The sequence below is a fragment of the Poecilia latipinna genome, unplaced genomic scaffold (assembly GCF_001443285.1).
Source record: "Poecilia latipinna isolate Pla-1442-1.1 unplaced genomic scaffold, P_latipinna-1.0 Scaffold67, whole genome shotgun sequence".
Classification (NCBI taxonomy): Eukaryota; Metazoa; Chordata; class Actinopteri; order Cyprinodontiformes; family Poeciliidae; genus Poecilia; species Poecilia latipinna.
In genome coordinates, this window is record NW_015112683.1 from 419,128 (window position 1) to 444,737 (window position 25,610).

At 38.6% G+C, this 25,610-nt stretch overlaps 2 protein-coding genes across 19 annotated transcripts in view; both read right to left on the bottom strand.

Moving 5' to 3' along the window:
• The window catches only part of LOC106964870 (collagen alpha-1(IX) chain), a 39,060-nt gene that overhangs the window by 6,851 nt on the left and 6,599 nt on the right, over nt 1-25,610 (bottom strand). Inside the window, exons 2-24 of the mRNA XM_015060632.1 lie at nt 12,810-14,125; nt 12,228-12,339; nt 11,293-11,416; nt 9,894-10,287; nt 9,723-9,800; nt 9,090-9,185; nt 8,961-9,014; nt 6,427-6,480; nt 6,284-6,337; nt 6,151-6,204; nt 6,030-6,083; nt 5,896-5,949; nt 5,765-5,818; nt 5,319-5,372; nt 5,177-5,221; nt 3,847-3,900; nt 3,709-3,762; nt 3,555-3,608; nt 3,342-3,413; nt 3,221-3,256; nt 2,066-2,110; nt 1,944-1,976; nt 1,082-1,228 (exon numbers count right to left, since the gene is read on the bottom strand). Coding sequence (XP_014916118.1) covers nt 1,082-1,228; nt 1,944-1,976; nt 2,066-2,110; nt 3,221-3,256; nt 3,342-3,413; nt 3,555-3,608; nt 3,709-3,762; nt 3,847-3,900; nt 5,177-5,221; nt 5,319-5,372; nt 5,765-5,818; nt 5,896-5,949; nt 6,030-6,083; nt 6,151-6,204; nt 6,284-6,337; nt 6,427-6,480; nt 8,961-9,014; nt 9,090-9,185; nt 9,723-9,800; nt 9,894-10,287; nt 11,293-11,416; nt 12,228-12,306 — 1,743 coding nt within the window. The 5' untranslated portion in view covers nt 12,307-12,339; nt 12,810-14,125. The remainder of the gene's footprint in view (nt 1-1,081; nt 1,229-1,943; nt 1,977-2,065; nt 2,111-3,220; nt 3,257-3,341; nt 3,414-3,554; nt 3,609-3,708; nt 3,763-3,846; nt 3,901-5,176; nt 5,222-5,318; nt 5,373-5,764; nt 5,819-5,895; nt 5,950-6,029; nt 6,084-6,150; nt 6,205-6,283; nt 6,338-6,426; nt 6,481-8,960; nt 9,015-9,089; nt 9,186-9,722; nt 9,801-9,893; nt 10,288-11,292; nt 11,417-12,227; nt 12,340-12,809; nt 14,126-25,610) is intronic.
• Nucleotides 15,298-25,610, bottom strand: part of dst (dystonin) — a 115,539-nt gene continuing 105,226 nt past the window's right edge. For 10 of the 18 annotated variants that reach the window (XM_015060460.1, XM_015060443.1, XM_015060476.1 and 7 more), the window contains 15 exons: nt 24,665-24,808; nt 23,741-23,929; nt 23,479-23,608; nt 23,148-23,311; nt 22,894-23,056; nt 22,544-22,698; nt 22,389-22,463; nt 22,223-22,240; nt 21,259-21,375; nt 19,797-19,914; nt 18,994-19,107; nt 16,952-17,142; nt 16,640-16,747; nt 15,999-16,125; nt 15,298-15,783 (listed from right to left, as the gene is read on the bottom strand). In XM_015060460.1, coding sequence (XP_014915946.1) covers nt 15,527-15,783; nt 15,999-16,125; nt 16,640-16,747; nt 16,952-17,142; nt 18,994-19,107; nt 19,797-19,914; nt 21,259-21,375; nt 22,223-22,240; nt 22,389-22,463; nt 22,544-22,698; nt 22,894-23,056; nt 23,148-23,311; nt 23,479-23,608; nt 23,741-23,929; nt 24,665-24,808 — 2,070 coding nt within the window. In that variant the 3' untranslated portion in view covers nt 15,298-15,526. The remainder of the gene's footprint in view (nt 15,784-15,998; nt 16,126-16,639; nt 16,748-16,951; nt 17,143-18,993; nt 19,108-19,796; nt 19,915-21,258; nt 21,376-22,222; nt 22,241-22,388; nt 22,464-22,543; nt 22,699-22,893; nt 23,057-23,147; nt 23,312-23,478; nt 23,609-23,740; nt 23,930-24,664; nt 24,809-25,610) is intronic. The other 8 variants (XM_015060564.1, XM_015060514.1, XM_015060451.1 and 5 more) reach the window with 7 other exon arrangements.

Consider the following 25,610-nt stretch of genomic DNA (forward strand, 5'->3'; position numbering starts at 1 on the left):
TTAAAACGTGATACGTATCTCGTTAAAACGTGTTATGTATCTCGTTAAAACGTGATACGTATCTCGTTAAAACGTGTTATGTATCTCGTTAAAACGTGATACGTATCTCGTTAAAACGTGATAGTATCTCGTTAAAACGTGATAGTTTCTCGTTATAACGTGATACGTATCTCGTTAAAACGTATTATTATCTCGTTATAACGTGATACGTATCACGTTTTAACGAGATAACTATCACGTTTTAACGAGATACTATCACGTTTTAACGAGATACGTATCACGTTTTAACGAGATACATAACACGTTTTAACGAGATACGTATCACGTTTTAACGAGATACGTATCACGTTTTAACGAGATACGTATCACGTTATAACGTGATACGTATCTCAAAATTTTTTTTTCCTGCGTGATAGCAATGCGCTTCCGTACATTACTCAAGAACAGACTGAAAAACTACTATGACTGCACCTCAACAAATTAAAATTTCATCAGAGGGCGATTTTTTTTTCAGTAATAATGTTCAGAAAATGAAACTTGTATTTAGTTTTGCGAAAGAAAAAAATATTAGAACAAGAGTAATTATTAAGTAAGTATTTCTTGTATTTATGTCTGTTAAATGGGATGATTACATTTGACAAGTAAAAAAAAAAATCAAAGTTCAGTTTGAATAAAATGTTAATGAAAGACTGCTAATTTAACAATTAGACAGGCACCAATAGGTTACAAAAGTTCATTGCAAAGAACAAAGTCTATTGCCAGAGGGCTGTATTCAAACATATTAAGAAAAAAATAATTAAAGACTAAAGTTGTGGTGGGAAATAAAGCACACTACCCATGGAGATAACTGCAGTCCTGAGAAGATTTGTCAGAGAAGCTCATTAAACAGTTTTGAGTAAATTAATAGGCTGGGGTCCATGGTTCATTTCATTTATAAAACTGAAGGTTGCTTTTAAAGGAAGCTAGATCACCTCAAGCTGATCAACTCCATGCCACGCTGGACAAATTTGGTAAATCATGGAAAACACAACCTCTACACTATAGATAACATTGTTGTATTAATGTTGCTGTCATTACTTACCGGAGGTCCTGGGAGTCCCTGAAAGCCATCAGGTCCTCCTTCACCTCGAATCCCTTTTCCTCCAAAAGGACCTGAGCGACCGGGTAGGCCTGCAGGACCACGCTTCCCCCTGCCTCCCTGAGCACCTGGCTCACCTCTGTCTCCAACCTACAGATCATTAATTGCACAGGGAGAGGATAGAGCAGCAGATCAGATATAAAAGAAAAGTAAGCTCAAAATTTAGGCCTCTACAACACAGCTACCAGAGTCAAAATAGAACAAACCTGCTTACAATAAAAACAAATTCCTGATCTTATAATAAAAGCCTAGAGTGTGGTGGTTGTTGTTGTTGTTGTTTTTTTTATTGTTTTGTTTTTACAAGTTTGAATATTTGAACAACATACAAGCATGAACATTTCAAAACAGAAACCAAATGTGACAGATAACATTTGAGAAATGTGCAAGACTCATTTTGTCGTAGCAGTGGGCGTTTCTGCTCTTATCGCATCTGCAGATGCTCCAGATATGTAAGGAATGTTATTTGATGGATTCATGTTGGACTTTTCCAACTATTAACTTTGCAAGTGCCATCAAATGAATGGAGATGATCCCAACCAAAATATAGTCAAGAGTATCATATTTATATATGACACACCTGCTCGAGTTTTCTGCTGAATGACAGAACTCACCATTGGCAATTGATTATTATTTTATTTTTATAAACTGAAATCATTTCCATAGGGTCAGTAGTTTTGCTGCACGACTGGCTATAATCTATTTATATTAGATGAGTTCTGTTCTTTCAATACATAGATAATTCGATCAGTTTCAGAGATTGGTCACCCTACTATAATTATTATCAGTAGTTTAGACTGAAGCTCACCCTTCCATTTAGGCCTTTCACTCCTTTTGCTCCCTGTAAAAACACGTAATTAAGTATTGAAAAAACAGAAGTAAGAGAAATAATGTCAAACAAAAGAACATATTCAATACGTGAAGCCTTACCTCTGCACCTTTAACTCCTTTAATTCCTTGGATTCCTGTGTCACCCTGTGCAAAACAAATTAAATGTAAGAGCTCGCCAATAGATTGTAGATTAAATATCCCAAAATAAACTGTGTCCTATTTTGAAAGAAAAAATATACTGTATGAATAAAAAATAGAAAAAATTTGGGTTCACAATTTTCTTTTACCTTTTTTTTTATTTCACTTTTTTTGGCCCATGTTTAGCTATTTGTTGTAAATTATTGTAATCACCATAAAATGCAATGATCAGATTAGACTTTATGGTGTTTCAACTGATCAGTCCTGCAGCTTATGTAGAAAAAGCACTTAACAGATGTTGTGTCTTACTGAAGCCAGTATGTGTGGGACTGAGGCGTAACCTGACAAAGTGCAAGATTTCAGGTCAAACCATCAACTTTGCAAAGCTGCAAGTTCATGGAGGAATAACACTGAACAAAAACAACAAAATTCCTTTCATTTTCTCTCTGCAGAGTGTATCAGCTTCATTTTTTTCACTGACAAGTGCTAATCTTCATGTGTAAAATTTGGCATACTTTTCAATCCCTAAGGAACAATCCTGTTCATTCTCATTAAATTTAATGTTTATTAACTCATACTTGCATGCCTCTAAATATATTTTTTTGTTGATTTTTATGCTATATGTATATGTAGATGCAACTCTCTGCTCCAAGCGTCGTCGGTTCTTTCCGATTAGATTTGTTTACTTTTGCCAGAGCATGCCAAGGAAACTCGAACAGCTGTTTGTGCTTTCTGGAAAATCTGTCATCTTCGTTGGCTTGGCTTGGTCTGTAAATATCACGAACAGGCCCAGAGGGGCACTTTGGTAATTATGCACTCTCATTACAAGCGAGGGGAGTAAAGCCTCAACAGCAGTTATGTATTTACCATTTGCATGCACTGCATTGCAGAAATTTAGGTGACACTTTTAAGTAGTCTGTATATTAACTCAGTGGATCTTTAGTTGAGTTCCTAAAAGTGCAACATTTCTTTCAAAACCAGTAAAAAGTATAGGTTTGGAAAGACAGTGCATCTGAAAAACGTGTAATCTTTGTGACTCAGTGACTCAGAAAATAAATCCTGAGTAGCCACCATGAAACATTTCGCTCTCTCTCCAATGGTCAGAGGATGTTTTACCTTGATTCCTGGTTTTCCAGGTACACCCACGTGACCCTGTAAAGAGTTAACATGCTTTAATTGATTGAGGGAAATTAACTGGTGTTTGAAAGAGTCAAGAAAATTCTTTGGGAGCACTTACAGTAGGTCCAGGTGGACCAATAAATCCAGGTCTTCCTGGCTTTCCCGCAGAACCTTTGTAACCGCTCAGTCCCTTGAGAGTAAGACATTTATAAACCAATGGAGAGTCTGCTTTATTCTTTGTCGTTTCCCTTTAAGATGGCAAACTACTTTACAGACAAAATGTATTATATGCTTGTCTGCAGCGACTGAAGGGCTTGAAAATGTGACTTACAGTTTGGCCTTGGGGACCCATTTCTCCTGCTGGCCCCAGGGTGCCCTTCTCTCCCTGTAAAAAAAATAAAATAAAAAATACAAATGGCAATAAATCAATCTGCCAAAAACAACTCCATTTCACATTTATTTACGGAACCGAAAAAAGATCAGACCTTTCCACCGATACGCCCAGGTTTTCCACTGAGACCCTGGGGTCCTTGATATGCCTGCAAGAAAAAAGATTACATTTACAGGATAATGAGAGGACGCTCAAAAAACTCAAGAGAAATGTATAAAACAGAAGCTAATACCTCTATTCCTGGATCACCATCTCTACCAGGTAAACCCGGATCTCCAATAATACCCTAGAGATGTCCAAACCATTAGTAAAAAGTGTACTAAGTATTTCAAACGTATGTTAGTGTCATGGTTCTCAGACTGGTGGTTTGTTAGCTGCCATTGGTGTTGAAAAGGGTTAGGGTTGGAGTATGCAAGGAAAACTTAAATCTGTGCAGGACATTCACACAAAAATTTAATAAATGATTTAAAGAGTTGCGACAGACTGGCGACCTGTCCAGGATGTACCCCGCCTCTCGCCCGGAACGTTAGCTGGAGATAGGCACCAGCACCCCTCCCGACCCCACTGAGGGACAAGGGTGTTCAGAAAATGGATGGATGGATGGATTTAAAGAGTGCATTGCAAATAAAAGCATTTATTACTGCTCAATCTGGCAAGTTAAGGCCATACTGTCTGGCCTCGATCTTCTTGCTGCTTTTCTCTATGATTCGTCTCAAAGCTCAACTTCAGCAAGCTTCCAAGAGAAGGAGACTGACTAGCAGGTGACTTTGTGAAACACTTGACAATGTCACACTACAGAGTGAATAAGAAAATGTTTTATGCCATTCTTTTTTTCCTACCACACTCTTAAAATAGAGCGAAACATTGAATGTAAACCAACTATCAATGTAGTTGATAGTTTGACCTCAGAATTGGACCATGGGTGGTGCTGAAATGACTTGGGTTCCATCAATCTCTAAATTTAGAACTTACATATGAAAATGACTCAAAATCCAACTTAACTGTGTTACAGTTCCAAGTTTAATATCCAGTGGGATGTGATAATTGATAGATTCAGCGGTCAGGCTAACTGCAGCAGCAACACAGACTTAGGAAAACATATTTACTACATTTTGATTTCTGCAGCATCATGTTTACTAAAGTAAGTCGAGAAGTGCTGAATGTACAAAAGACCTCATGAGAGAAAATGTCAAATGTGCAAATAAATGCTTTATAAGCAAGGCAACCATATTGGACAAAGAGTTAAGAGCTGAGAGACTTTTTACCTCTCAGAATTCCAACTTATAAGGACCTTTCTCATCATTTTCTACACTAGGAAAATGTAAAATTGTCAGTAGAAGAAAGAAAATTGAAAATGCATCATTTGTCCAGTTAAGCACATACATTTTTTTTTTTTTTCACCGAACAGGAAATGTCAATTTCCTGTTGTGACGTTTAAAATATAAAATATCAGGGAAGTTGGCAGTACTTAGAAAACTTAACATTTTTTGGCATACTTGTGATACAAAATGTGAGAACCATTGTGTTATGTAATGCAGTGTTTGTGTCGGCTTTATCATTACTTTTGATCCTATAGTCCCAGCTCTGCCTACAGATCCTTGGATACCCTGAATTTTACAAGTAAAAAAAAAAAAAATCACATTAATTCCACTTAACATATATTTGTTTTCTTTGATCATTTTTGATATCCTTTTTTATACTCACTGGCCTTCCCTTCTCTCCAGGAGCTCCCCTTTCTCCAGGATCCCCTACAATACCCTGTCAAGTCAGCATGTGAAACAAAACCGATGAGAAAGTTACTCTGAAGGCGACATCCATAAGACAACACAATGAACGGGGAAGCCCTCTTTCATTTACAGCACAAGGAATTATCAATGCGACTTAGGCTCTTCTTTCAGTGACTCATTCGCTCATGTTGATACAGTTCAGGCCTTTACATCTGCGCCAAAATCCAGCCACATGAACTAATGCTGTTTATGGAAACGGCACAACAGCCAAAAAACCCACTGCAGTCTGATTCCAGTGTTTTACCCCGTCAGAGATGATTTAATAGCCCTCTGTGGTCACATGGGGGGATTGTGAACATAGAAACAAAACATTAAGCATGTCCCACTGTGGATAATGGAACAGGGAATCCCACCACAACCCACCTGCTTTCCTCTGGGTCCAAGCCGCCCCGTAGCCCCAGAATTCCCTTTTTGGCCCTGAAAATGCAGAGCGATGAGGTCTGATGATTTAAAATGAGAAGCAAATCATCTAAATAGGAAAGACCCACAAATACCTTCACTCCTTCAAACCCCGGAATCCCTGGATATCCTTGAAGCCCTTTAGTGCCCTTAAAGGAGATAAAAGAGTAATTAATACAGCAGTTATATTGAAAGGGTTTTACTCCTGAAACTGAACAAGTCACCATACCACTTCTCCTGCTTTCCCAGCCTCCCCAATGTCTCCAGGAAGTCCACGAATTCCCTTTGATTACAAATAAGTCCAATTAAAAGTTAGCTTTGAAATCATGCAGCTGCAGCAACAAACATACCTTAAAGCCCGCAGCTCCTTTTAGTCCTTTCAGCCCTTGCGGACCTCTCTCTCCCTGCGAACACAGCATCCCGTTCATGCACACTTGTGGTGTTTCATCATAAATGATAGGATGAACAGAAGCAATAAATTACCCTTTGTCCCCAGGGTCCTCTCATCCCTTTTTCTCCTTTGATTCCTTGCTCGCCCTGAGGATGTGCACATAAGTCTTCATTAATTCAGTCTATGCATGAGACAGCAAAAGAGCGGAGCACTCAGGTACAGAGACGAAGCTCACCTTCGGTCCCGTCTCACCAATGTTTCCGTAGTCCCCTGTGTTTCCACGGATTCCCTACAAGAAATCACAAGCGTGACTTGTTGCCCTGCAGCACTTTGAATTTGTTGTTTATACTGAAGCTGTGCTCTTGTAACAAGTGTAGGATGTGGTTTGTGATTTTCTTGCTGATATCACCAAAGAAATAAATAGAAATAAACAAATCGTTCAAGCAACACACTAACCTAAGATTTAAGCCTGGCCTGCAGCTTTTGCAAGCCGTGTAATATGAACCCACTTTTAATCATTTCAAAACCTGAAGGTAAGTCCAAAATTCATTTATTTTGTAAAACAAACAGAGCTAAAAGTACATTTTTTACAGTTTGAATTTTTTCATGATTTCTTTGTACTATTTTGAATTTAATAGGTTTGAAATTTCCAAATAGAAGTACGTTTTAAATTATATTATAGAAAAGTTTATTCATTTCAACTGAAAACTGAAACTTATTAGACATTTATTACACAGAGTAACATATTTTTATTATTTATCCATAGTAATTTAGGTGATTAGACATCAAGATTTAATTACAAAAATAAAAGTATACAATGATTTTTATGGAAATTTTGCAGATACTTTTTGACAGTAATCTGAATGCTATGCCCTTCACAATCATGGGCATGAATGAGACTGCTGACTTGACAGTTGTCCAGCGAAAGGTCACTGATACACTCCACAAGGGCGATAAGTCTCACAAGGTCATTGCTGTATCCAAGTACATTAATGGAAAGTTGAGAGGACAGAAAAGTATTGGAAGAAAAATGTCATTCAAAAATTAAAGAGAAATTTGCTTCTGATTCCTTGTATTGTGTTGAGCAGATGAACTGAAAACAACTATTAAAACAATATGGGCTTCCTTAGTGCCTCACAAGAGCCATAGGATGTCTTTACCTGTAAGTAATAATGTTCTAAATCAATAAAAAAATTAACTAATGTATCATCCTGTGTGCAATTTACTAAAATGCACCTGTTATTGTGTTGTTTCTTTTTGTTTCATGGGATTTTGGGGATCCTAACTTTGCAAGGGTTGCATTTATCACATTTGCGGAAAAAAATAGAAAAGCCAGATTCAGGAAACATTAGTCATAAATACAACAGTAATTGTTTGCACAGATGGAGACTTCCTGAGTTGTAGATGGAAAAGCGCTTTCCATTGCTTTGCCTGCATTAAACCGAGACAACAAACTGTCGAAACAAGGCCCGGACACCTCTGTGTTGTCAGTTTATTTGACCATTTCACCTAACTGTGTGCATTCAGTGGAGACAGCTGGACAGAGGTTAACCTCAGAGATTTTGTGACATTTATTGCATTTATGTGGGCCGGACAGCTTGTCCAACTGAAGGACCACCCACCACCTGAGATGGGCATATCCATGTACCTGTGCCAGTACATGCCCTCCTTGGATGCCGTCGAGAAAGCACATAAGTTGTGGCTTTGTGATTCACAACCTGGCAGGAGCTCAAAACTTTAAACCAGTTACTGGAGACAGATGTTTCCTCCCAGATGAGCTACTGCAACAACTGAAGACATGAACATGTAGCATGTAGAGCTCTGGAAATGTGCTCTGGATGTATGTCCATCTACATGTGTTTCTTCAGGCACCGGAACGAGTTTTGTTTGAGTCTGCGGACAAGATGAACGCCAAACCATCACATGTTTAAAAAAAAAAAAAAAAAAACGGGAGAAAAATCTCCGTCTTAAACACGTATTCTCTTGAGGATTATTAAAACTCTCGGAGTTTTACTGCAAAGCATCAAAGAGATTAACAAGACATAAATTCAAAGTGGAAATAACAGCGTCTGTGGTTCGCTCTTGTATGTGCAACTGGCTCCTTTAGCGGGGGATTTTCTTCTGTAATAATACCTTCCATGTTTCCCCACCCCCAATATGGTCTTCCTGAGATAAATCTGTCTGATTATTCACATGAATATCACCATAGGAAAGCAGTTTGGTTAAACAGCTTTACCCGTGCTCATTACCAGATCATCGGAGGGTACAGTTATTTTTACAGTTAGTTTTTTTTCTGCATGTGGGACTCATTAGAACATCTGGCTTGGTTTCTTCCCAAACTCAAAACCATTGGAAATCCTCTTATCTTGAGCCAGTTTGAGAGAAATCCTTCTTTGAAAACTGACGGGGTTAACACTTTAATACTGAAATTGCTATTTCGGAACTGCAAAAACAAATTCTGTACCATTATGTGTCTATTTTGTGTTTATCTCAGACTCCTTAAAATAATCGTCACAAGACTACACTCGGAGCCCTTGTGTTTACAATCACTAAGAGCCTTCGTTTCGAGATCTGTTTCCATTCATTGGTGTCTCAGTCGAGTTTCTTACTTGTATTTTCCACAGTCTTACACTGTCACTTTAGAGTCAACTCAACTCCTCAGGGTGCAGCGAGAACAACTCAATTGTACTCATGCTGAGAACATGAATCATATTGTATTGTGCAAGTCTCGATGCTTGCATGACAGTTTAACATGTTGTATTTATTTACCCAGTTGCCCAGTCTTCCTTGGTCTCCGGGTTTTCCTGGAAGCCCTCTGTGACCCTATGGATCAGGAGGCATGCATGTCAGAATAGTTTCAAGTCACGTACAACAAGTTTTCCATGCAGGTGCAATCACCTTTGGCCCCGGAGAGCCCTGAAATCCTGGTTGTCCATGCATGCATTTACAAGTTGCTCTTCCAGCTGTGAGGCCGATCTCTGCATATCCCCCGCACTGGGCAGACAGACACCAGCGTAGGTTTGAAGCTTAACGCTTTTGTATAATAACTGAAGTGCATCAACGTTTGAGGCTGAAAAGGCAGAGTTTACATATGCTTGTGATGAACATGAGTTTGTCACGAGCATATGTATCACATTAAAGTTGTACTTAATCACATGAAGGAAACATTCTTTTTCAGGTAGGGAAAATTTTCATACAACGCATTTCTTAAGTGATTTACTGGAATTGGATGTTGAAGTTTAAATTGATTGAGAATTTTTCTTCATTTGCACTGGATCAAAATTGTACATATACACATATATCACACATGTCTGATTTTACTCATAAGTGTTTTATAGAAAAATTAACAATAAATTCAAACTTATGCACCTGTTTCTAGATTTCTCAGATTATAGAAGTTGTTTGTTGGATGGTCATTCCACTCTGGGGGAAAAATGGCTAAAATGCTCCATTAATAACCCAACACTAATGTGACAATTATGCCCATGATGAGTGTATGGAAACATCTCTTTAGCACTGTAGATGACTTACCACACCGGAGAGCTCACAGCAGCTCTCTGAATAAGCCTGCTCTGGATCACAAGACACTTGCATCTGCTGGAGATCCACCTAGATGACAATAAGACGTAACAGAAAATGAATAATTTTATTAACACTTCGACAAATTTCATTGTTACCCAAATACAAAAGATTACAACATACGGAAGCGGATCGGTCTCCTGCAGCCCGTTTCACGATGGATGTGTAGCCTTGTCGGATGACTGGCCTCGGCTCATCGATGCTCTCCACTCTGATCTCCTTGCAGTCAATCAGCAGCCTTACTTGGCTGCCCTTTACGCTCAGAGCCAACTTGTGCCACTCCCTGTTAAACAATTTTTGCAAACCTTGGAAAGTCCTCACCATCTGCGTCCCCTGTGGACCAGTGTAAAAAAAGTCCAACGACCGTCCATCAGGCTGGAAACGCAGGCCGACTTGTTCTCGTCCTTCTGGGTCACTGACTTGCCAAAGGTTCCAGGACGTCTGAGCAGTGTCATTGGTCACTTTAAATGTTGTTATAATGGAGTATTCAGTGGGAAGTCCATCTGGATACACATCACTGTGCAAAAAGACTGAGATTAAGATTCAAAGAGCTGAATAAATCTAAAAGCAAATAAAAAAAAGAAACGCTGAAGAGCTTTTGGTGAAACAGATGGGTTTCATAAACTAAATTCAATTGAGAGTAAAATGGACCAACCATGATCAAATTCGGATTTTTGAAACATCTGCAATACCCACATATGCTTTTTGTGAAATGGTTAACATCAAGTTATGATACTCCAGATGAAAATTAAGATCATTTCCAATCCCGTTAACCTCACAATATAACCACAGCAGCAATTTGAGCACTTTATTTGGAGGTAAATCTCACCAGTTGCAAATTTTTATTATCTGTTAAGTTTTCTGTGTAATCTTATCACAGTCCACGAAATGCTTTACAAAATATCGTACTGCTTTGCTCTAAAGAAGACGAGTTCAAATCCATCCCTCAAGGGTTGGCATCCTGAATGTTTGAGGTCTTGGCCTTGTTCAACACACTTGAATCAAACAACGATTCGTCAGCAGGCCTGTGCAGAACTTTGACATGCTGAGGAGTGAGTTGGACCATTTGAATCAGCTGTGTTGGAGCAGAGACACATCTAAATCTGGCAGGAAACCGGCCGTTGAGGACTGGAGCGGGACACCCATGATCTAAAGCATTTTACTGTAGCGTTTGCTGTATGTTCCAGGACATTGTCCTGCTGGAATGTAAACCTTGGAGAGAAGACCTTAGCCAAAGGGAAGCTTGAACACAGTATTTCTATCAGAAGAGGACAACAGATGGTGCAGCAGTGAATATTATTCACAACATGTTGCTTATAGTAACAGAAGATATGTTTCTGAAATTGCTTTTTTAAAAAGGAAAGAAAATACATTTAACAGGCTTTAAACGCGTGCAAACATAGTTATCTTTTATGGAATACATGCACATGTAAGCATGGACAGGTAAGTGAAACCAAGTCAGCTTGAATGCATAATTTTCTTTTCATGTAATACTACTGTATTATCTAGTGAAGAACAATACCTCAGTGTCTTCTGTAAATGAATGGAGGGGTTGATGCGGTAGGCCACTGCCTCAGCTTCAGACCCATCCACTCTCTTCACTCCTTTCGACTCAGGAACATGGAACTCCTCCAGCAGATCAAAACCTCACAGCACAAACATTTAGTCATAGTTTGACGTCACTTCAGTTTAACAATTAGAGTAGCTGGTCTGCTTCTGAATCATACGTCAGGGCTGATATCTCTGATTTCTGTTAAGTAGCTACATTACTCAGTGTTGTGAATAATGACATAATCCATCAAAGCCATTATGCTCGAGCAGCATGTTTATTTTTCCTAAAGGTGTATTTTGGCTCCTGAACTCTCAACACAAGGTGATTTGTGTTTGAGTTCGTATTACCCCAGTGTGACTTTAGTGTGTCTTTTAAGGCAAGAAATTGTGAATGAAAGCTGGACGAGGTTCTGATTTCAGATATTTAGACGTAAGCAGAGGAAATGTCCTGTTTTCTCTCCTAACCGTACTGTACATTTTTATTGGCAGTTAATTCAGTCAAAGAAGCATTGTGCCAGCTGGTTAATTTACCATGGCATCGAGCCCCAGTGGCAGCACATTGAAGCTTTATGTACACACATTAACCTCAGGATGACCTCAGAACAGCTACACTGACTCTACTGGAAATACTGACTGAGCAACGATGAACTGACACACACTGACACCTGCTGGTCACACTGTGGAAATACAGCAACCATGGTGAAAAATAAATAAATAAAAAAGAAATCTTCACAAATGTTTTTTCTCTAATTTTACCAGATTGCCTGTTTTGATTCAGCTATCTCTTTAAAAGGTGAGATTAGAATTGCATAATCATGCTCTACCAACATACTGTTTCTGTGTGTAGAATGTCAGATTTATTTAAACATGCTACGTTAATGCAGATATCGCATGATTTAAACTTACTTGGCAATTTTTGACAATGGACTGACGCCGAGATGGAAACGATTGCCACAAACATCAGCATATCCCTGAAGACTGGCATTTTTGATGCTTAAAGACTGGAGTTTAAGAGTACCTGTGATACAAAAGTTCAGTTTAAGTCATGTAAACTAAATAAGATCAAGTCAGACTAATTGGTGCGTTGCATGATTAAATAGGAACCTTATATTCAAAATCCAGTGCTTAAATATATCTCATAAGTAAGTAGGAAAGACTGAAGTAGAAAATAGAGAAAGATAAAACTAACTTAAAACAATATTTAAATGTGAACTTGTTAGCAAATTAAGCATCCTAACCAGTCGAGGCATTTTCTTCTGAATTTCAGGTGAGTAGTTCAAACATCAATGGCTTAAGGTTAAATTGCATTCAGTTTTATACCTGACAAATAGGACAGAACATACATGTAATGGGTATGTAAATCAAACAAATTAAATTTCATCTTTATATATGACCAACCAAAATTACAAAGAGGTCCATCATCTGTCCCAACCGTTCACAACGTATTTCTAAATAGAGAGAGAGAAAAAAAAACTGTAAGTTACTCACATGTTCTTGACGTTTTCAGGGCTCCTGCTGACAGAACGTATGCAGGTCCTGCAGTGATGATATATCCCAGTTTAAAGTGCAGCCTGAGGGCCTGGGTTTATGCTGAACAGGAGGGCCATTCACACAGAGAGGTTCAGGAGCCCAGAGGAGCCTGTCCCCTGAGCTCCACTCCACCTGTGGTCCCTAAGGGAATCTGTCTCTCCTCATAGGCCAGCAAGACAATGGTCATATTAACGGACCTCAGTCTGCCAAACTTGTTTAACATGTGGAGCAAAAGGCAGATGCAGCAAGTTGGAACATTTAAAAGGTACAATACCTAAAGTGTTGAAAATGCAAGACAATTAGGCCTTCAAGAAAATGTCCGTAAGTGGCTTTGCGCATTGGTATGGAGTGTACGTTTTGTAGATCTTAGAAATTTGATTCCAACAAAATCTTAAATATACCCTATTTTAAAGTAGATTTTAAAACATTTTTTTTAAAGATAAGTGTTTCATCATCTACACTTTTTAGCTGAGAGGAAGGCGTAGTATTTCACAGCTAAACACAAGGTGTTCTGCAAACATTCCAACCCGACTGAATCACCACACAGAAGATCAGTGAAACACTATTTACAAAAGATAACAGCTAAACAGCACACACTCGGTGTCCTGTGCAGTACTCATGGCCAGTTGAACCTTTCTACTTCTTGCCACATGACATCCACAAACCACAATATGCTTTATTGAGATTTCATGTGATACACCAGAACAAAGAAGCACATCATCGTGAATCAGTTTTTAACAGAAGTATAATAAAAAAACTTTAAAAAACGAGGCACACATCGGACAGGTCCGGGAGAAAACAACTGAGAAGTTGATTTGATAAAACAATGTTCCAAGTTTTGCATTGTTCGATCATATTTTCCAGAAATGGAAAAAAACTATGCCATAACATCAGGTTGTTCTTCAAACAAAATGCTACATGTGGTCGAATGCTAACACTTAAAGACATTAATGTTGGTGCAGAGCTCATCTTCCAGAAGAACAGTGACATTAAAACATACAGCTAGGACTTTATGTGAATGTAGGGGTGGAGGTGGGGATTAGCCCACACCTATTTCCGTTTTACAATTTGTAGCAAGACCACTTTGCTAAGAAAAACACACCAGTTTCAGTGTACAGTTGAGTGAGGCTAATGAAGACATGCCTCAAAGAGCATGCAGCTGTAATTAAAGTCGTGTCCTAGAAAGTTTTGACTTCGGGGGATTGGATGAACACAACACACTCTGAACTTCTATTTGTACATATAAAAAAAAAAGTTATTTTCCTTCTTTACAACTTTGTTGGTGTATCAGAAAAGATTTCGATGAAATGCATAGAGCAGGGGTCCCCAAACTTTTTCTTGCGAGGGCCACATGACTGTTCCCTTTTCTGGTCGGGGGCCAGTCTTAGTTTTTCGAGAAAGAAACCTTAGAAAAGTTTTGTGGAGGGGGGGGGGGGGGGAAAGTGAAACTGTGGACCGGGGGGGGGGGGGGGGGGGTTACTGCCGACGACATATTCGCGTTTGTAGATAGATTTTTACCCAGGATGCAAATGGAAAAAAACCGTGAGCGAAACGGTGACTGGTACTGACTAGTATATATTCCATTGAGGGAAACTCAGTTTCATATCTGCTCAAGAGCCCCCCTGGTGGTTGAAGAAAAATCCACATATATATGAAAAAAAAACACTGAATGCTCGCTGGTATTTTTCAGGGGGCCGGACCAAATGAGGAGGCGGGCCAAATCCAGCCCACGGGCCGTAGCTTGGGGACCCCTGGCATAGAGTGTTATCATTCAAACTCAACAAAATGTGAACAAGTTAAATTGGTGGCAATACTTTTTGCTTGCCACTATAATTCAAAAAGCGAGAGAAGCACAGACGATGGCAGGGTGGCTTTTTGCAAGCAGATTTATTACAAAGTAACATTACAATAACAATTTCAGCTCTATTGAAATGAACCATACACAGACATGAATGCACACAGAATGGCTACATGGAGTGGCACTTCATCAAGGCCACACATCGCTGCGAAATGGAGGAAACAAAGTAGGAGCTGTTGTGGCAAACAAACAAAAAGCGTGAGGATTACAAGGCTTCTGCTACTTCTCCCACGCAGGAGTTTTCAAAGGTTTTTGGAGTGCTTACTAGAGTTTAGTGTATTATATTGCATTGCCCTTTTAAATGCAAGGTGGCAGTATGATAAAGCACTTAAATATATATTTGCAGTGCCTCAAGCGGTACGATATTGCACCAACTACTCCAAAACATCAGCAGGCATAAGTTACAGTACATTCAGTTACTTTTAAAACGTTCTCCTGCTTTCTGCCCTTCATTAGAGTGAAGAAAAGTTAATTTTACCATTTAGCATGGTTATTCCCAGATTTTTTTCCTTTTTTTTTAGTGTTTGTCAAACCTCTACAGGATTTGCATAAATAAAATTAAATACAATAAAAAACAATTTGACATTTGTTTCAGAAAAAATAACATACATTAAAAAACCAACACACACAGGGCCATCAACAATCCATTCGCACACTATATTAAATCATATTGCCTCTTAACAGAATATTTTACATCTTCCCAACAAATTAAATAACACTCAACAAATTTGCAGTCTCTTAAGGTAGACATCGACAGTGTCCAGTATGTGTTTTAGGGTGCAACTAGCTCCAGGGTCATTGTTTTAAAGGCCACTGACTATCGCTTGGATCCCTTGGCCAGTTTGCTTTTGGAAGCGGTTCTCCTTTGAGGAGTAGGGATCTTGGATGGTTTTCCTCCATGTTGGCGGGACGCAGAGCGCGGAGTTGCTCGCGCGGAATCGCCAACCGTCTCCGACACGTCTGAACACACAGACTGGATGTCTGAGATGTCAAAGTCAGAGGCGTCGCTCCCTCTGCGACTGCTGCCTCTGCTGCCGGCTTTACTTCCTGGTCGGCTGGAATTTCTTCTTGGTTCTGGAAGCATGAAGCCGTTATGTAAGTAAGCATTACTAAAAAATAAATGAATAAATAAATAAAATTAAACAATTTTTCTGCAAGCTTCAGCAAACCTGCTCCAAATTTTAGTTCCTATTAATTGTATTTAAAAAAAAAAAACAAACACAAAAAAAAACATCCATTTTTGTTTGTCTTCAAAACAGAAATTGAGACATATCCAGCAATTAGCTTACCTCCAATCGTCTGTGCTCGTGCTTTCAGTACAGCATTGTTGATCAAGGTTCCCTCTTCACCTGATTGAAATCCTTTGCCAGATAAATAGCCTGGAAGACGCAGTTTGCTCCCTTGAACTGCTGTGCCCTGCAACACAACCAAAGAAACAGAAATAAGTTTTCTTGTCACTCAGTTATTTCCAGTTGAAATACACAACAAACTTCCCCCTACCCCCGACACCCCCAAAAAACACAACAGACGCCACTGAGTTAGAGTTAATCTTGATTAAATCCCTTTTGAGACCCTTTTGTAACATCAGCAAAGCCCCTGTGAGTAGGTGTTAGTATGAAAGGGTTAGTAACTCAACAAACTGTTAGAAACTGTTAAAATTTCACAAAGTGTATCAGAGTAAAGCAGCCAGGTATCAGGAACACATCAGATTTTGAGCAGAAATTTGAAAACTTCAAAATATCCCGACCCAACTGAATTTTTTTTTTTTTTTGTCTTTTATTCAAAGTCTCTTTGTTAGAAAAACAACACGCATGCAAGGTTAACGCCTTAATATTAATTTAGTGTATTTCACATTTGCTTGAAATACAGTGGATGTCAGTTGGGTAACAAGCTCGAAGCATTCTGCATCGCATGCTGGTTTCTACAATACCTCTGAGGATGAACCTTGGCTCTCAAAGGAGTCTGATGATTTAAGAGGAGTGGAGGGTTTGCTGTTTGTAAGCCATGGCTTATCATAATTGCGGGCAAAGTGTTGAGTCTAGGGAACGATGGCAAATTAAGAAACAAAACATATGGATTCACAAATCAAAAAAAAAAAAAAAACTACAAGAAACAGTAGATGGAGGAGTTATGTAATGTATGTGGCAGAAAAATCAAAGTCAAGTAGCTAAATGAGATGAAAATTAAACTCTTCAGTGCTTTGGGGAGCAAAATGAGAACGGGTCTGCCATGCAGGTCTCACCTTCGGAGTGCTGGTGGCAGCTGGATTTGTTGGAACTGCGCAGCTCTGACTTGAGGTGGATCTGTTGGGAGAGGCTCCTCTGGACGACGGCCGAGACCTCCGGCCTCTGTAGCGGAAGCTCGCCATTACTTGTGTTGCTCCCTCCGGGAGGATGAATTTCTCACGGAGCTCCATGTTGGTCCGGCCTTTAGCTGAAAAATGCATTCCAGAATTTGACATAAAGGATAAATCAGCCAAATAGAGATTACAACACTATGTTTTTAATGCGGTCAGGGTGGTGACAGTGGTAATGATAATGGTGATGATGATGATGACAGTGATAACACTTTATTTTTTTACAATTATGTTTCAGATTAGATTTGAATTTCGTAAAACTTATAGCCTTCGCAACATAATTTTTGTGAAAGATTACCTGCAAAGGGAAATCTAAATAAACGAGGTAATCTGCTCAACTACAACAATTATCCACGTACACATCAAACACAATTTTTAGAGATCTTTGACTTATGAAATAAAGTGTTAAGATAATGAGGTGTCTTTTGTCATGAAAGCAAGGCTCATGCAGCAACACATCTCAACCAGAATGAGTAAAAGAAAGGAAAATACTGCTGCAACACTAGAGGAATACAGGTATACCTCAATACATCACAACAGCAGATAAAAGGTAACATATTTTAGTAACTCGGTCATAAATATTAATACTGCACACTGCAGTCGTGACCTTTGATGACTAAAGCCTACAGGTGATGAAAACCCACTGAAAAACATGTCCATGTGACACAATCCTTGGTTTTGCAAGAATTACTGCATCAATGCAGTGTGGCATGGAGGCCATCAGCCTGTGGTTTTGCTGGGGTGTGGACCTGATAAAACACAGCGAACCACCAACATCAGATGACAAGGATCTCCAATTTATTACAGAGTGTGAGAACATTGGAGTCTAAACCTCTCCACTCTTCCTGCAAACTCAGGGACCCTGATCTTCTAAATGAAATGCAACATGTAACTTTATCTGAAAAGAGGATTTTAGCACACAAGCCATTTGTTTTTCCTCATTTGCCTAAAAGAGGTTCTTCTTATATTGTCACTTGCAAAGAAGTGGCTTAACACAAGAAATGTGATCGATCCTGAATACGTTTGTGTGTGATGGCTTTTGAAGGTCTGACTCCAACTTCAAGTTACTTGTGAATCTAAATATAGTGACAGTCTGCCCAACAAAATGCAAAGTCAGCAATCTCATGCATGGTCATAATAAAAAAACATTTTTGTAAAATTATCTAAATTAACATGACAAACCAAAAGGTCATATAACATAATGAACCTAAATAATATATAGGTTTTAATTTTTTGCACTGAGTTACCAAATAAGTTAAACTTTTCAACAATGTTGTAATTTACTGAGCTGTACCTGTGATTTGTATTATTACTATTATTTCTCAGCCAGCCTCAGCTACTGTTTCCAACAATAAAATCAAAGTTTTAAAACCTTTACAACACAAATCTGTAAAGTTAAATAATTTACAAAACTAATGAAACATGAACTGCACAAAGAAATCAGTTTGGCCACAAAAACACACCTTCATGCAATTTAAAGCAAATGTCACATTGTTTTAAAATGTAATGAATTCTGCTTCAGTTTAAAGTATAAAAAGTTATAATCATGATGTCAGACAACTCTGTATATTTAGAGTCGTTAGTCAGATAAGCATAGTTTTATGATTCCCTCCTCGGCTGAAAAAGATAATTGGCATTGCATGCTGAGAGAACACACACACAAAAAAAAAAAAAAACACACGGAAAGACTTTGTTCTCTCAAGTCTTTAAATAATCCAAGTTCATGGACAAAGTAACAGCAGGTGATGTGAGTCACACAAACAAGTGCATGCATGAAAAATCCCAGCGGCAGCTGACTGGGGCTGTAGCCGTTTTCTGAGAATGCCGTTCATTTTGCAGTGAGCGCTCACATGTTGCTAGGCTACACAAAGTGGTACACACCAGGACCAACACAAGCACCACGCACTCGGATGTGCAGACACACATACCGCCAGTGGGTTCATGGAGCAAGGTGAGAAAGTGTGAGATTTGCCAACCTATAGGAGACTGAGTAATTGAAGAGTTTGATTCCGAGCGCAACATTTTGCTCCCGTGGTGATGGACTAGAAGAAACGGTACCATGTTTGGCAGCAGCAGGGGTTAAGCAGGAGAGACACAGATTGATGTTATTAAAAAAGAAAAGCAGAAACATGAAGAGCACTAAAACTTTATCCGTCGATGGCGACAAAATGTACAAAAGATTTCACAATCAATAAATATATATATATATATATATATTTTTTTTGATCATTTTCATTTTTACTCAATTTTAAATTTTCAGTTTTTAGGGTTTTGAAAAGACCAAAAAAGAAAGGAAATTACCAATGATAAGGTTATATAGACCAGTTTCTTAATTTAACGATCACCACATTTATTTCAGTCAGTGAATGCACCACAATGAATCATAAGAAAACGTACAGGTGTGCTCGAAACAACCCTTTAGATTAAGGATTTACATTCTCTGGGGAATAGAATGTGACCACTGTCTACAGCTACTAATGCTAAATTACATTAAGAATTAAAATTACAATTAAGAATTTCCTTTCCAAACAACTGAGTACTAAAAATAGAGAAAATAAAACATTTCATATCAACCTGAGTGTATCTGGTGTATCTTTCAAAACTGACTTAAAATCTGTGAAAATAATGTCTGATAACTGTTCTTTTATTACTCTGAAAGAAAGAATCATTGAATTTCACTCTTTTATTTCACTTCCACAATGTTTGTTTGGTGCTTCCTCTCTGAGCTCACCTCGACAGGGGTCGTTCTTCACAAGGAACTCATCCAGAGCCATCCAGCCTCCACCCACCCGCACCATTACGGTGCTGCGCAAAATTCGCACGAGACGCAGCTGCTGAGAGTCTCCAAACTGCGACGGGGCAAGGAAAGCACAGAGATGACGTGTGAGAAACACTGAACTAACTGCTCGCTCCTTGTTGCTACACACAAGAAGCTGGGTAACTTAAAAAAAAAAAAAAAAAAAAAAACAGACTGCTTGGAGGATTCACATGAATTCATTTGGCACGAATTTAATTATCAACCCTGTGTGCAGTCTGGTTTTCTTTTCACATAATTACAAAGATATGCAGACACAAAACATAGATGTTTACTTTCATTTGTCAAACACATAAATTATTCAAAAATTAATCGAAAAGGTTTTGTTCTTTTAATGTTTTTTGATTATGATTTCTTTATTTCACTTTTGTGCACAAGACGTCCTTTACACACATGGTCTGATAATGAGCCTGACTGAACAATGTCATCATGACTGACATTTGTGAAATTTTCACGACGATTTATCTATTTTTTTTGTCTGAGTCATTCAATCAAATTTTCATAAACCGAGAGTTCAGATCACGTTTCGGCTGCAGTATCAGTCAGGCTTTAGATACAGACCTGTGACAATTTGATTCAAGGCTCCTTTAGAGTTTGTGGAGCTGAGCAGTAAATGCAGCAATTACTCAAACTGCCACAGCCTCACAAGCACAAGTGAATGATGTATTTTTTTTTTCTTAGTCATTTCTGCACATGTTGGTTCTCACTGTAATAATCTCACATCGAATTTGCGTGGCTTAACCCGTAACTGCAGGTTGAGCCTGTAAAAGACTACAGCTGAAGGCACATCATTAGACCACCAGGGGGTACTAGTGTACAACAATTTGCCTTCACCTGATCACATCATACAAACATACAAACACAGCATTTTGTGGACTCAAATGCTTCAAGCTCTATGAAAATGGTGGCATGTCAGTTGAAGTTGCACAAAAACGTGCAGATCACAATCACAGTCGCATGCTTTCTGTCCATAAACAGCAGGCTGACGTAATGATCAAGGGAGCAAACATCCAACTCCTGCAACCATTGTTGCACTTTCTACAGCTACAGCTGCTCAGAATGCGCTGATGGCACTGACGCATATCAGATGCAGCTAGCTTTGCTAACACAGTGAGAACAAAATGAGGGAATGGTTCGAGTCGTTTCTGTCTAATTCACGTGTGACACGCAGACATGATCAAACACTGATGATTCTCGCCAAACTCCTTATCATTTCTTCCCAAAAATGAAAATAAATAAATAAATAAAAAACCTTCGTATAATCTTTTATGAGTATTGGAATGATTTAATGTGAACTGGTGATTCTAATGATCAGAAACATTACAGGTGATGAAGTAAAAAAGAGGCACAAAGAAACAACTGAAGAGTAACCATTTACCAGAATACAGCTTTCCAAAACCTCAACGTGTAGGTGGTGGGTAAGATTTTGATTTTCCCTGTTTGCTATTGTCTCATCGCCCATTAGGGAGTCATGTAAGCAGTGAACCAGACCAAACTGTCAAAAGAGTTATTTCAATTCATTGTTGAGTGAAACATCAATACAAACTGTTGCACAAACCACCTCTGACACCCTTGTCCCGTCTCACTAACCCTCATCCCAAATGGACTTCTCCAACACAGAGTGCCTTGCAAAATTATTTAACGTCAAGTGAACTGTTTCACATTTTGGCACATTGTAGTCAATGTTTTTTTTCTCCATTTTATGGTCTTTTGTGATAAAACGAGATAAACCAAGAAAAAAAAAAAAAAAAAACTAACTGAATGAATACTTTCGCAAGGCACTGTAACATCCCAGAATTAGTTTTCCCCAAGAGAAAAGAGCAAAGAAACATCATTAAAGTTGCCCAACTTTAAAATTCTCTGATAATAAGAATTCGGCTGATGGATCAAACTGTGTCAGCCATTGTGGAGGTAAATCATTCCCATGATACTGAAGCATCAAAGCCAAGCAAACAGAAAGCATTATTAGATGCCCAGCTGATGAATTTATGCCCGTGAGCCACTGAATACATGGGCTGAAATGGTGCTGGCAAGCCACAACTTTATTTTCTGAAACTCAAAAGCAGATACATAAACATCTACAGGAACAGATGTTAAACTTGTTCATGTTGGGCTTTGTATGGCGCTTTAAAGATCTGGTTGGCTTCAGAAATAAAAAAAAAACCGTCAGATGTTATTGTAAATTTGACTTTCTACTTCTGAGTTCCAGTCCAATAACTGCAGCCAGAAATCTGGGCAAGAAGTGTTAACTGGACAGCAAACATAGTAAATGCAGAAAAAGCATAAAGGCCTGAGAGAAACCAAACAGACATGTGGACACAGAGGAGGACTTTCAGATGTACCTGATTTCCAAGGTAGAACTGGTGATGGAAAAACAATAAGAAAATATTCAAACGTTAGCAAAAGATGTGATTTATTTTTGCATATTTCAACACTTACCTTCAAACTGATTTCCCACAAAACAAAACAAATCAGCTTCAGGTAGAATCTAGGTAAATAATGACTTACCCTGTATTTATTTGCTCCAATCTGCTCTACTTGGAATCTTTTTGGACATTTGCATTTTGCGACTTGACGGGTAACCTGGAAAACATGCACCGTATTACTGAACTGCTCCTTTGAATTAAACGACACTGAACTTCGGCCATGACGGTGTGCATCACCTCATCTTCAATTTTGTCCGCATCTGTCAACGGCTTGTAGGCATCTTTGTTCGGATGAAGAGCCGCCACAAACTCGTAGTAGTCAATGTAACCGTCACCGTCTCTGTCGAATATGTCTGCCACGGCGCTCATCTCCAGGCGGCTGGTCGGGAATTCTTTAGAGGAGCAATCACATTGTATCAGGACTTTGTTCATTTCCAAAATTCCATATTTATAATTAAATTACTTTCTCATTTAAAGCACAAATAAAAAAAGTCGAATGATGAATCCTGAATTAAATAAACAAATAAATAGATGGACAGATGGATGGGAGCACATTGAATTCTACTAGATTTGCAGTGGAGTCTTACTGGATGAGAGTATTCCCTCTATGAACTCCTGTCGGGTCACTTTGCCATCCTGGTCCTTGTCAATGCGGCGGAAGAAGTCCATGACTCGAGACTTTTTGTGATTCATCCAGCGCATGTAGCGTTTCCTCCACACATCAAAGTCAAAGTTTGCAAATTCCTTTAACTAAACCAAAAAGGAAAGAAAAATGAAAGTAAGCACAGATTTCTAAAAAAACAAAAAAAGAATCACTGAATTAATAGAAGCGTCGATTGACCTCCTCCTGTCTGTCCAATGCATCGTTGAGTTTCCTTCTTCGGTCCAACGCCAGCAGCCACACATGCTGCCACTTCGTAACTAGCAGGTTAACTCGAGGGTTCTTGGTTTCAATTGGAGCTTGTGTCGTTGATGCATACATAGCTTGTGTGGGAGAGCGTTTTCCTGCAAGCGAAAGATAAAACTCTACATAAGAAGAAAGGGATTCACCGTGACATCATTTAAGGGGCTAAAAGGAGGAGGATTAGGATGTCACATCACTGTGCAATGACACAATGGTTGGCTAGCTGCCTCGGACCACGCTCTGGACAGGATATGAAAGGGATACGTACTTCCAGCTCGTCCTTTGTCTAGCACAGGGATGTGTGACTGGATTTGGGGCTCCAGAGCTGGCTTCCTTTTATGTGTTTTAGTGATTTTGTCAACATCTGGCTGCTTTCTGGTCATTTCCTCCATGAAGGTCTGCAAAGGAAGGGAACAGTTACAGTTTTCAAAACAACTACAAAACCAGAAATGCCTTCATCAAATAAATCAGAAATAAAGGAAAAGAGGTGTTTTTTTGTTTTTTTTTTGTTTTTAGCAGTTAAACTTTACCTGGTGTTCTGCTATGAGGCTTTTGATTTCTTCAATTTCCTGAGGCAATGTCTCTTTGTCTTTGTTGTTCAGGTTGGTCTCAGCCCACTGCAGCCAGGTCAGCAAATTCTCCAGCAGTTCCTGAGTGGCCAGCAGCTCGGTAAGCGCCATGGCCAGTCGCTGCTGGTGCTGCCTCACCCAGGCCTGCACCTGCACTCATGGAAAATGCATGCAGCACATACAAACACCTGAGATCTGCCCTTTGAAACACATTCAGTTACTTCCACAAAGGTAATTCAAAATGACTTTAGATCTTCAGACAATTTCTGGACATTTACAAGAAATGTTTGTTTTAGATATATCATAAAACAAAGTAATCTGAGTCGAAACATGTCAGATTGTTTTTTTGTTTTTGTTTTTTTTTCTGTTGCTCAATTAAGTGTACAAATCTGGAAACATTCAAAATAATTCTAAATTTATTTGTTCAAGTGATATGTGTGAAACTCAGGGAAGTATATAACTTTGAGTCTGTCTGGTTGACAGGACATAATTAACTACATCTTTCTATATATAAATTGGATTTGTTTTTGTGGCTTGAGACGATGTTGGGTTTGAATCGGCATTATATACAAAAAAAATCAAATGAACTGAACTTGATTTCTGAAATGTCAGCTTGTCTTTAATTTATAACCCTTGATTCGATTGTAAATGACTTAACAGTACATACATCTTATTTTTTTTAAAGACATACAGGATCTCACTAATAATTGTTTAAAACATATACTACAACAGCTCCCTTCCTGACAAGGAGAATTCATTCTTCAATAAAGTGAATAAATAAATGCGAATTTGCACATTCTTGACAGAAGCTTAAGAAACTGGACAGGAAAGCGTGTCATCCAACCAATACATGTGGCAGGAATTTCATAACAGCTGCAGACTGACCTCTTCAAACCTGGCCTTAATGATGGTGTTCCAGTGCTTAATGGTTGTGATGGAGTCTGGATGGCATATGCTGAGAATAGCCTCCCCCATACTGGGCGCTTTGTTCAGAGCGACTCGCTTTTCTTCCAGCTTTTTAGTTAACTCCTTAAAACCAGAAAAAAAAAAAAAAAAAAAAACATTGTTTATATTTGTATTGGCTTATCTTCAGCAAACATAAAAATAAATCATTGCTAGTGCGTGTTTTCATGTAAGAGCAATGCAGAGCTATTTTAATAAGATGAAATCATAGGAAAATTAGAGCACTCAGTTTTTGGCATTAAGGATGACAAGGCTGACAGGTCGCAATTACAAAGTCTTGACTGTTTATTCAGGCAAAAGTCATCATAAAAAATGTTGGCAAGCTAGATTTGTTTCATAATATACGGGAAGGTGGCGTGATCATCAAATTGTACAGTATAAATAACAGCTAAGCCAGGGGTGGAATTCATCGCTTATTTTTTTTTTAAAACAGTTTTGCACCCGCTATTTTGTTTACTGCTACTCTGGATACAAAAAAAAATCCACATTGCAATAAATAAAGTAGACATAAAAATACCCATTGTCCTCTTGTCAGTTGGTGCAGTAAAATGATTAGACATATAGAATATTTCAACCAATGAAAAACCGGGTTGTTTAGACCCTGATCTCATGAGGTTTTTCCTCAATCAATAAGCAATTCTGCAGACTGTGATACTGTGGAATGATGGATCCCTTCAGCTGAGTCATTCACACTGATTAAAGTTAGAAATGTTGAGTAAAGAAGAAACATTTGTTAGTTTTGCAAAATTATACTATATACAGAAGGACTATTGTGCAAAGCACAGATGCTAGTTGCAGGAGTGAAAGGACATACAATCTCTGGTTTGCCTGCATTTAAGCTGGTTTAAAAAAACCCTTCTAAAGTGTT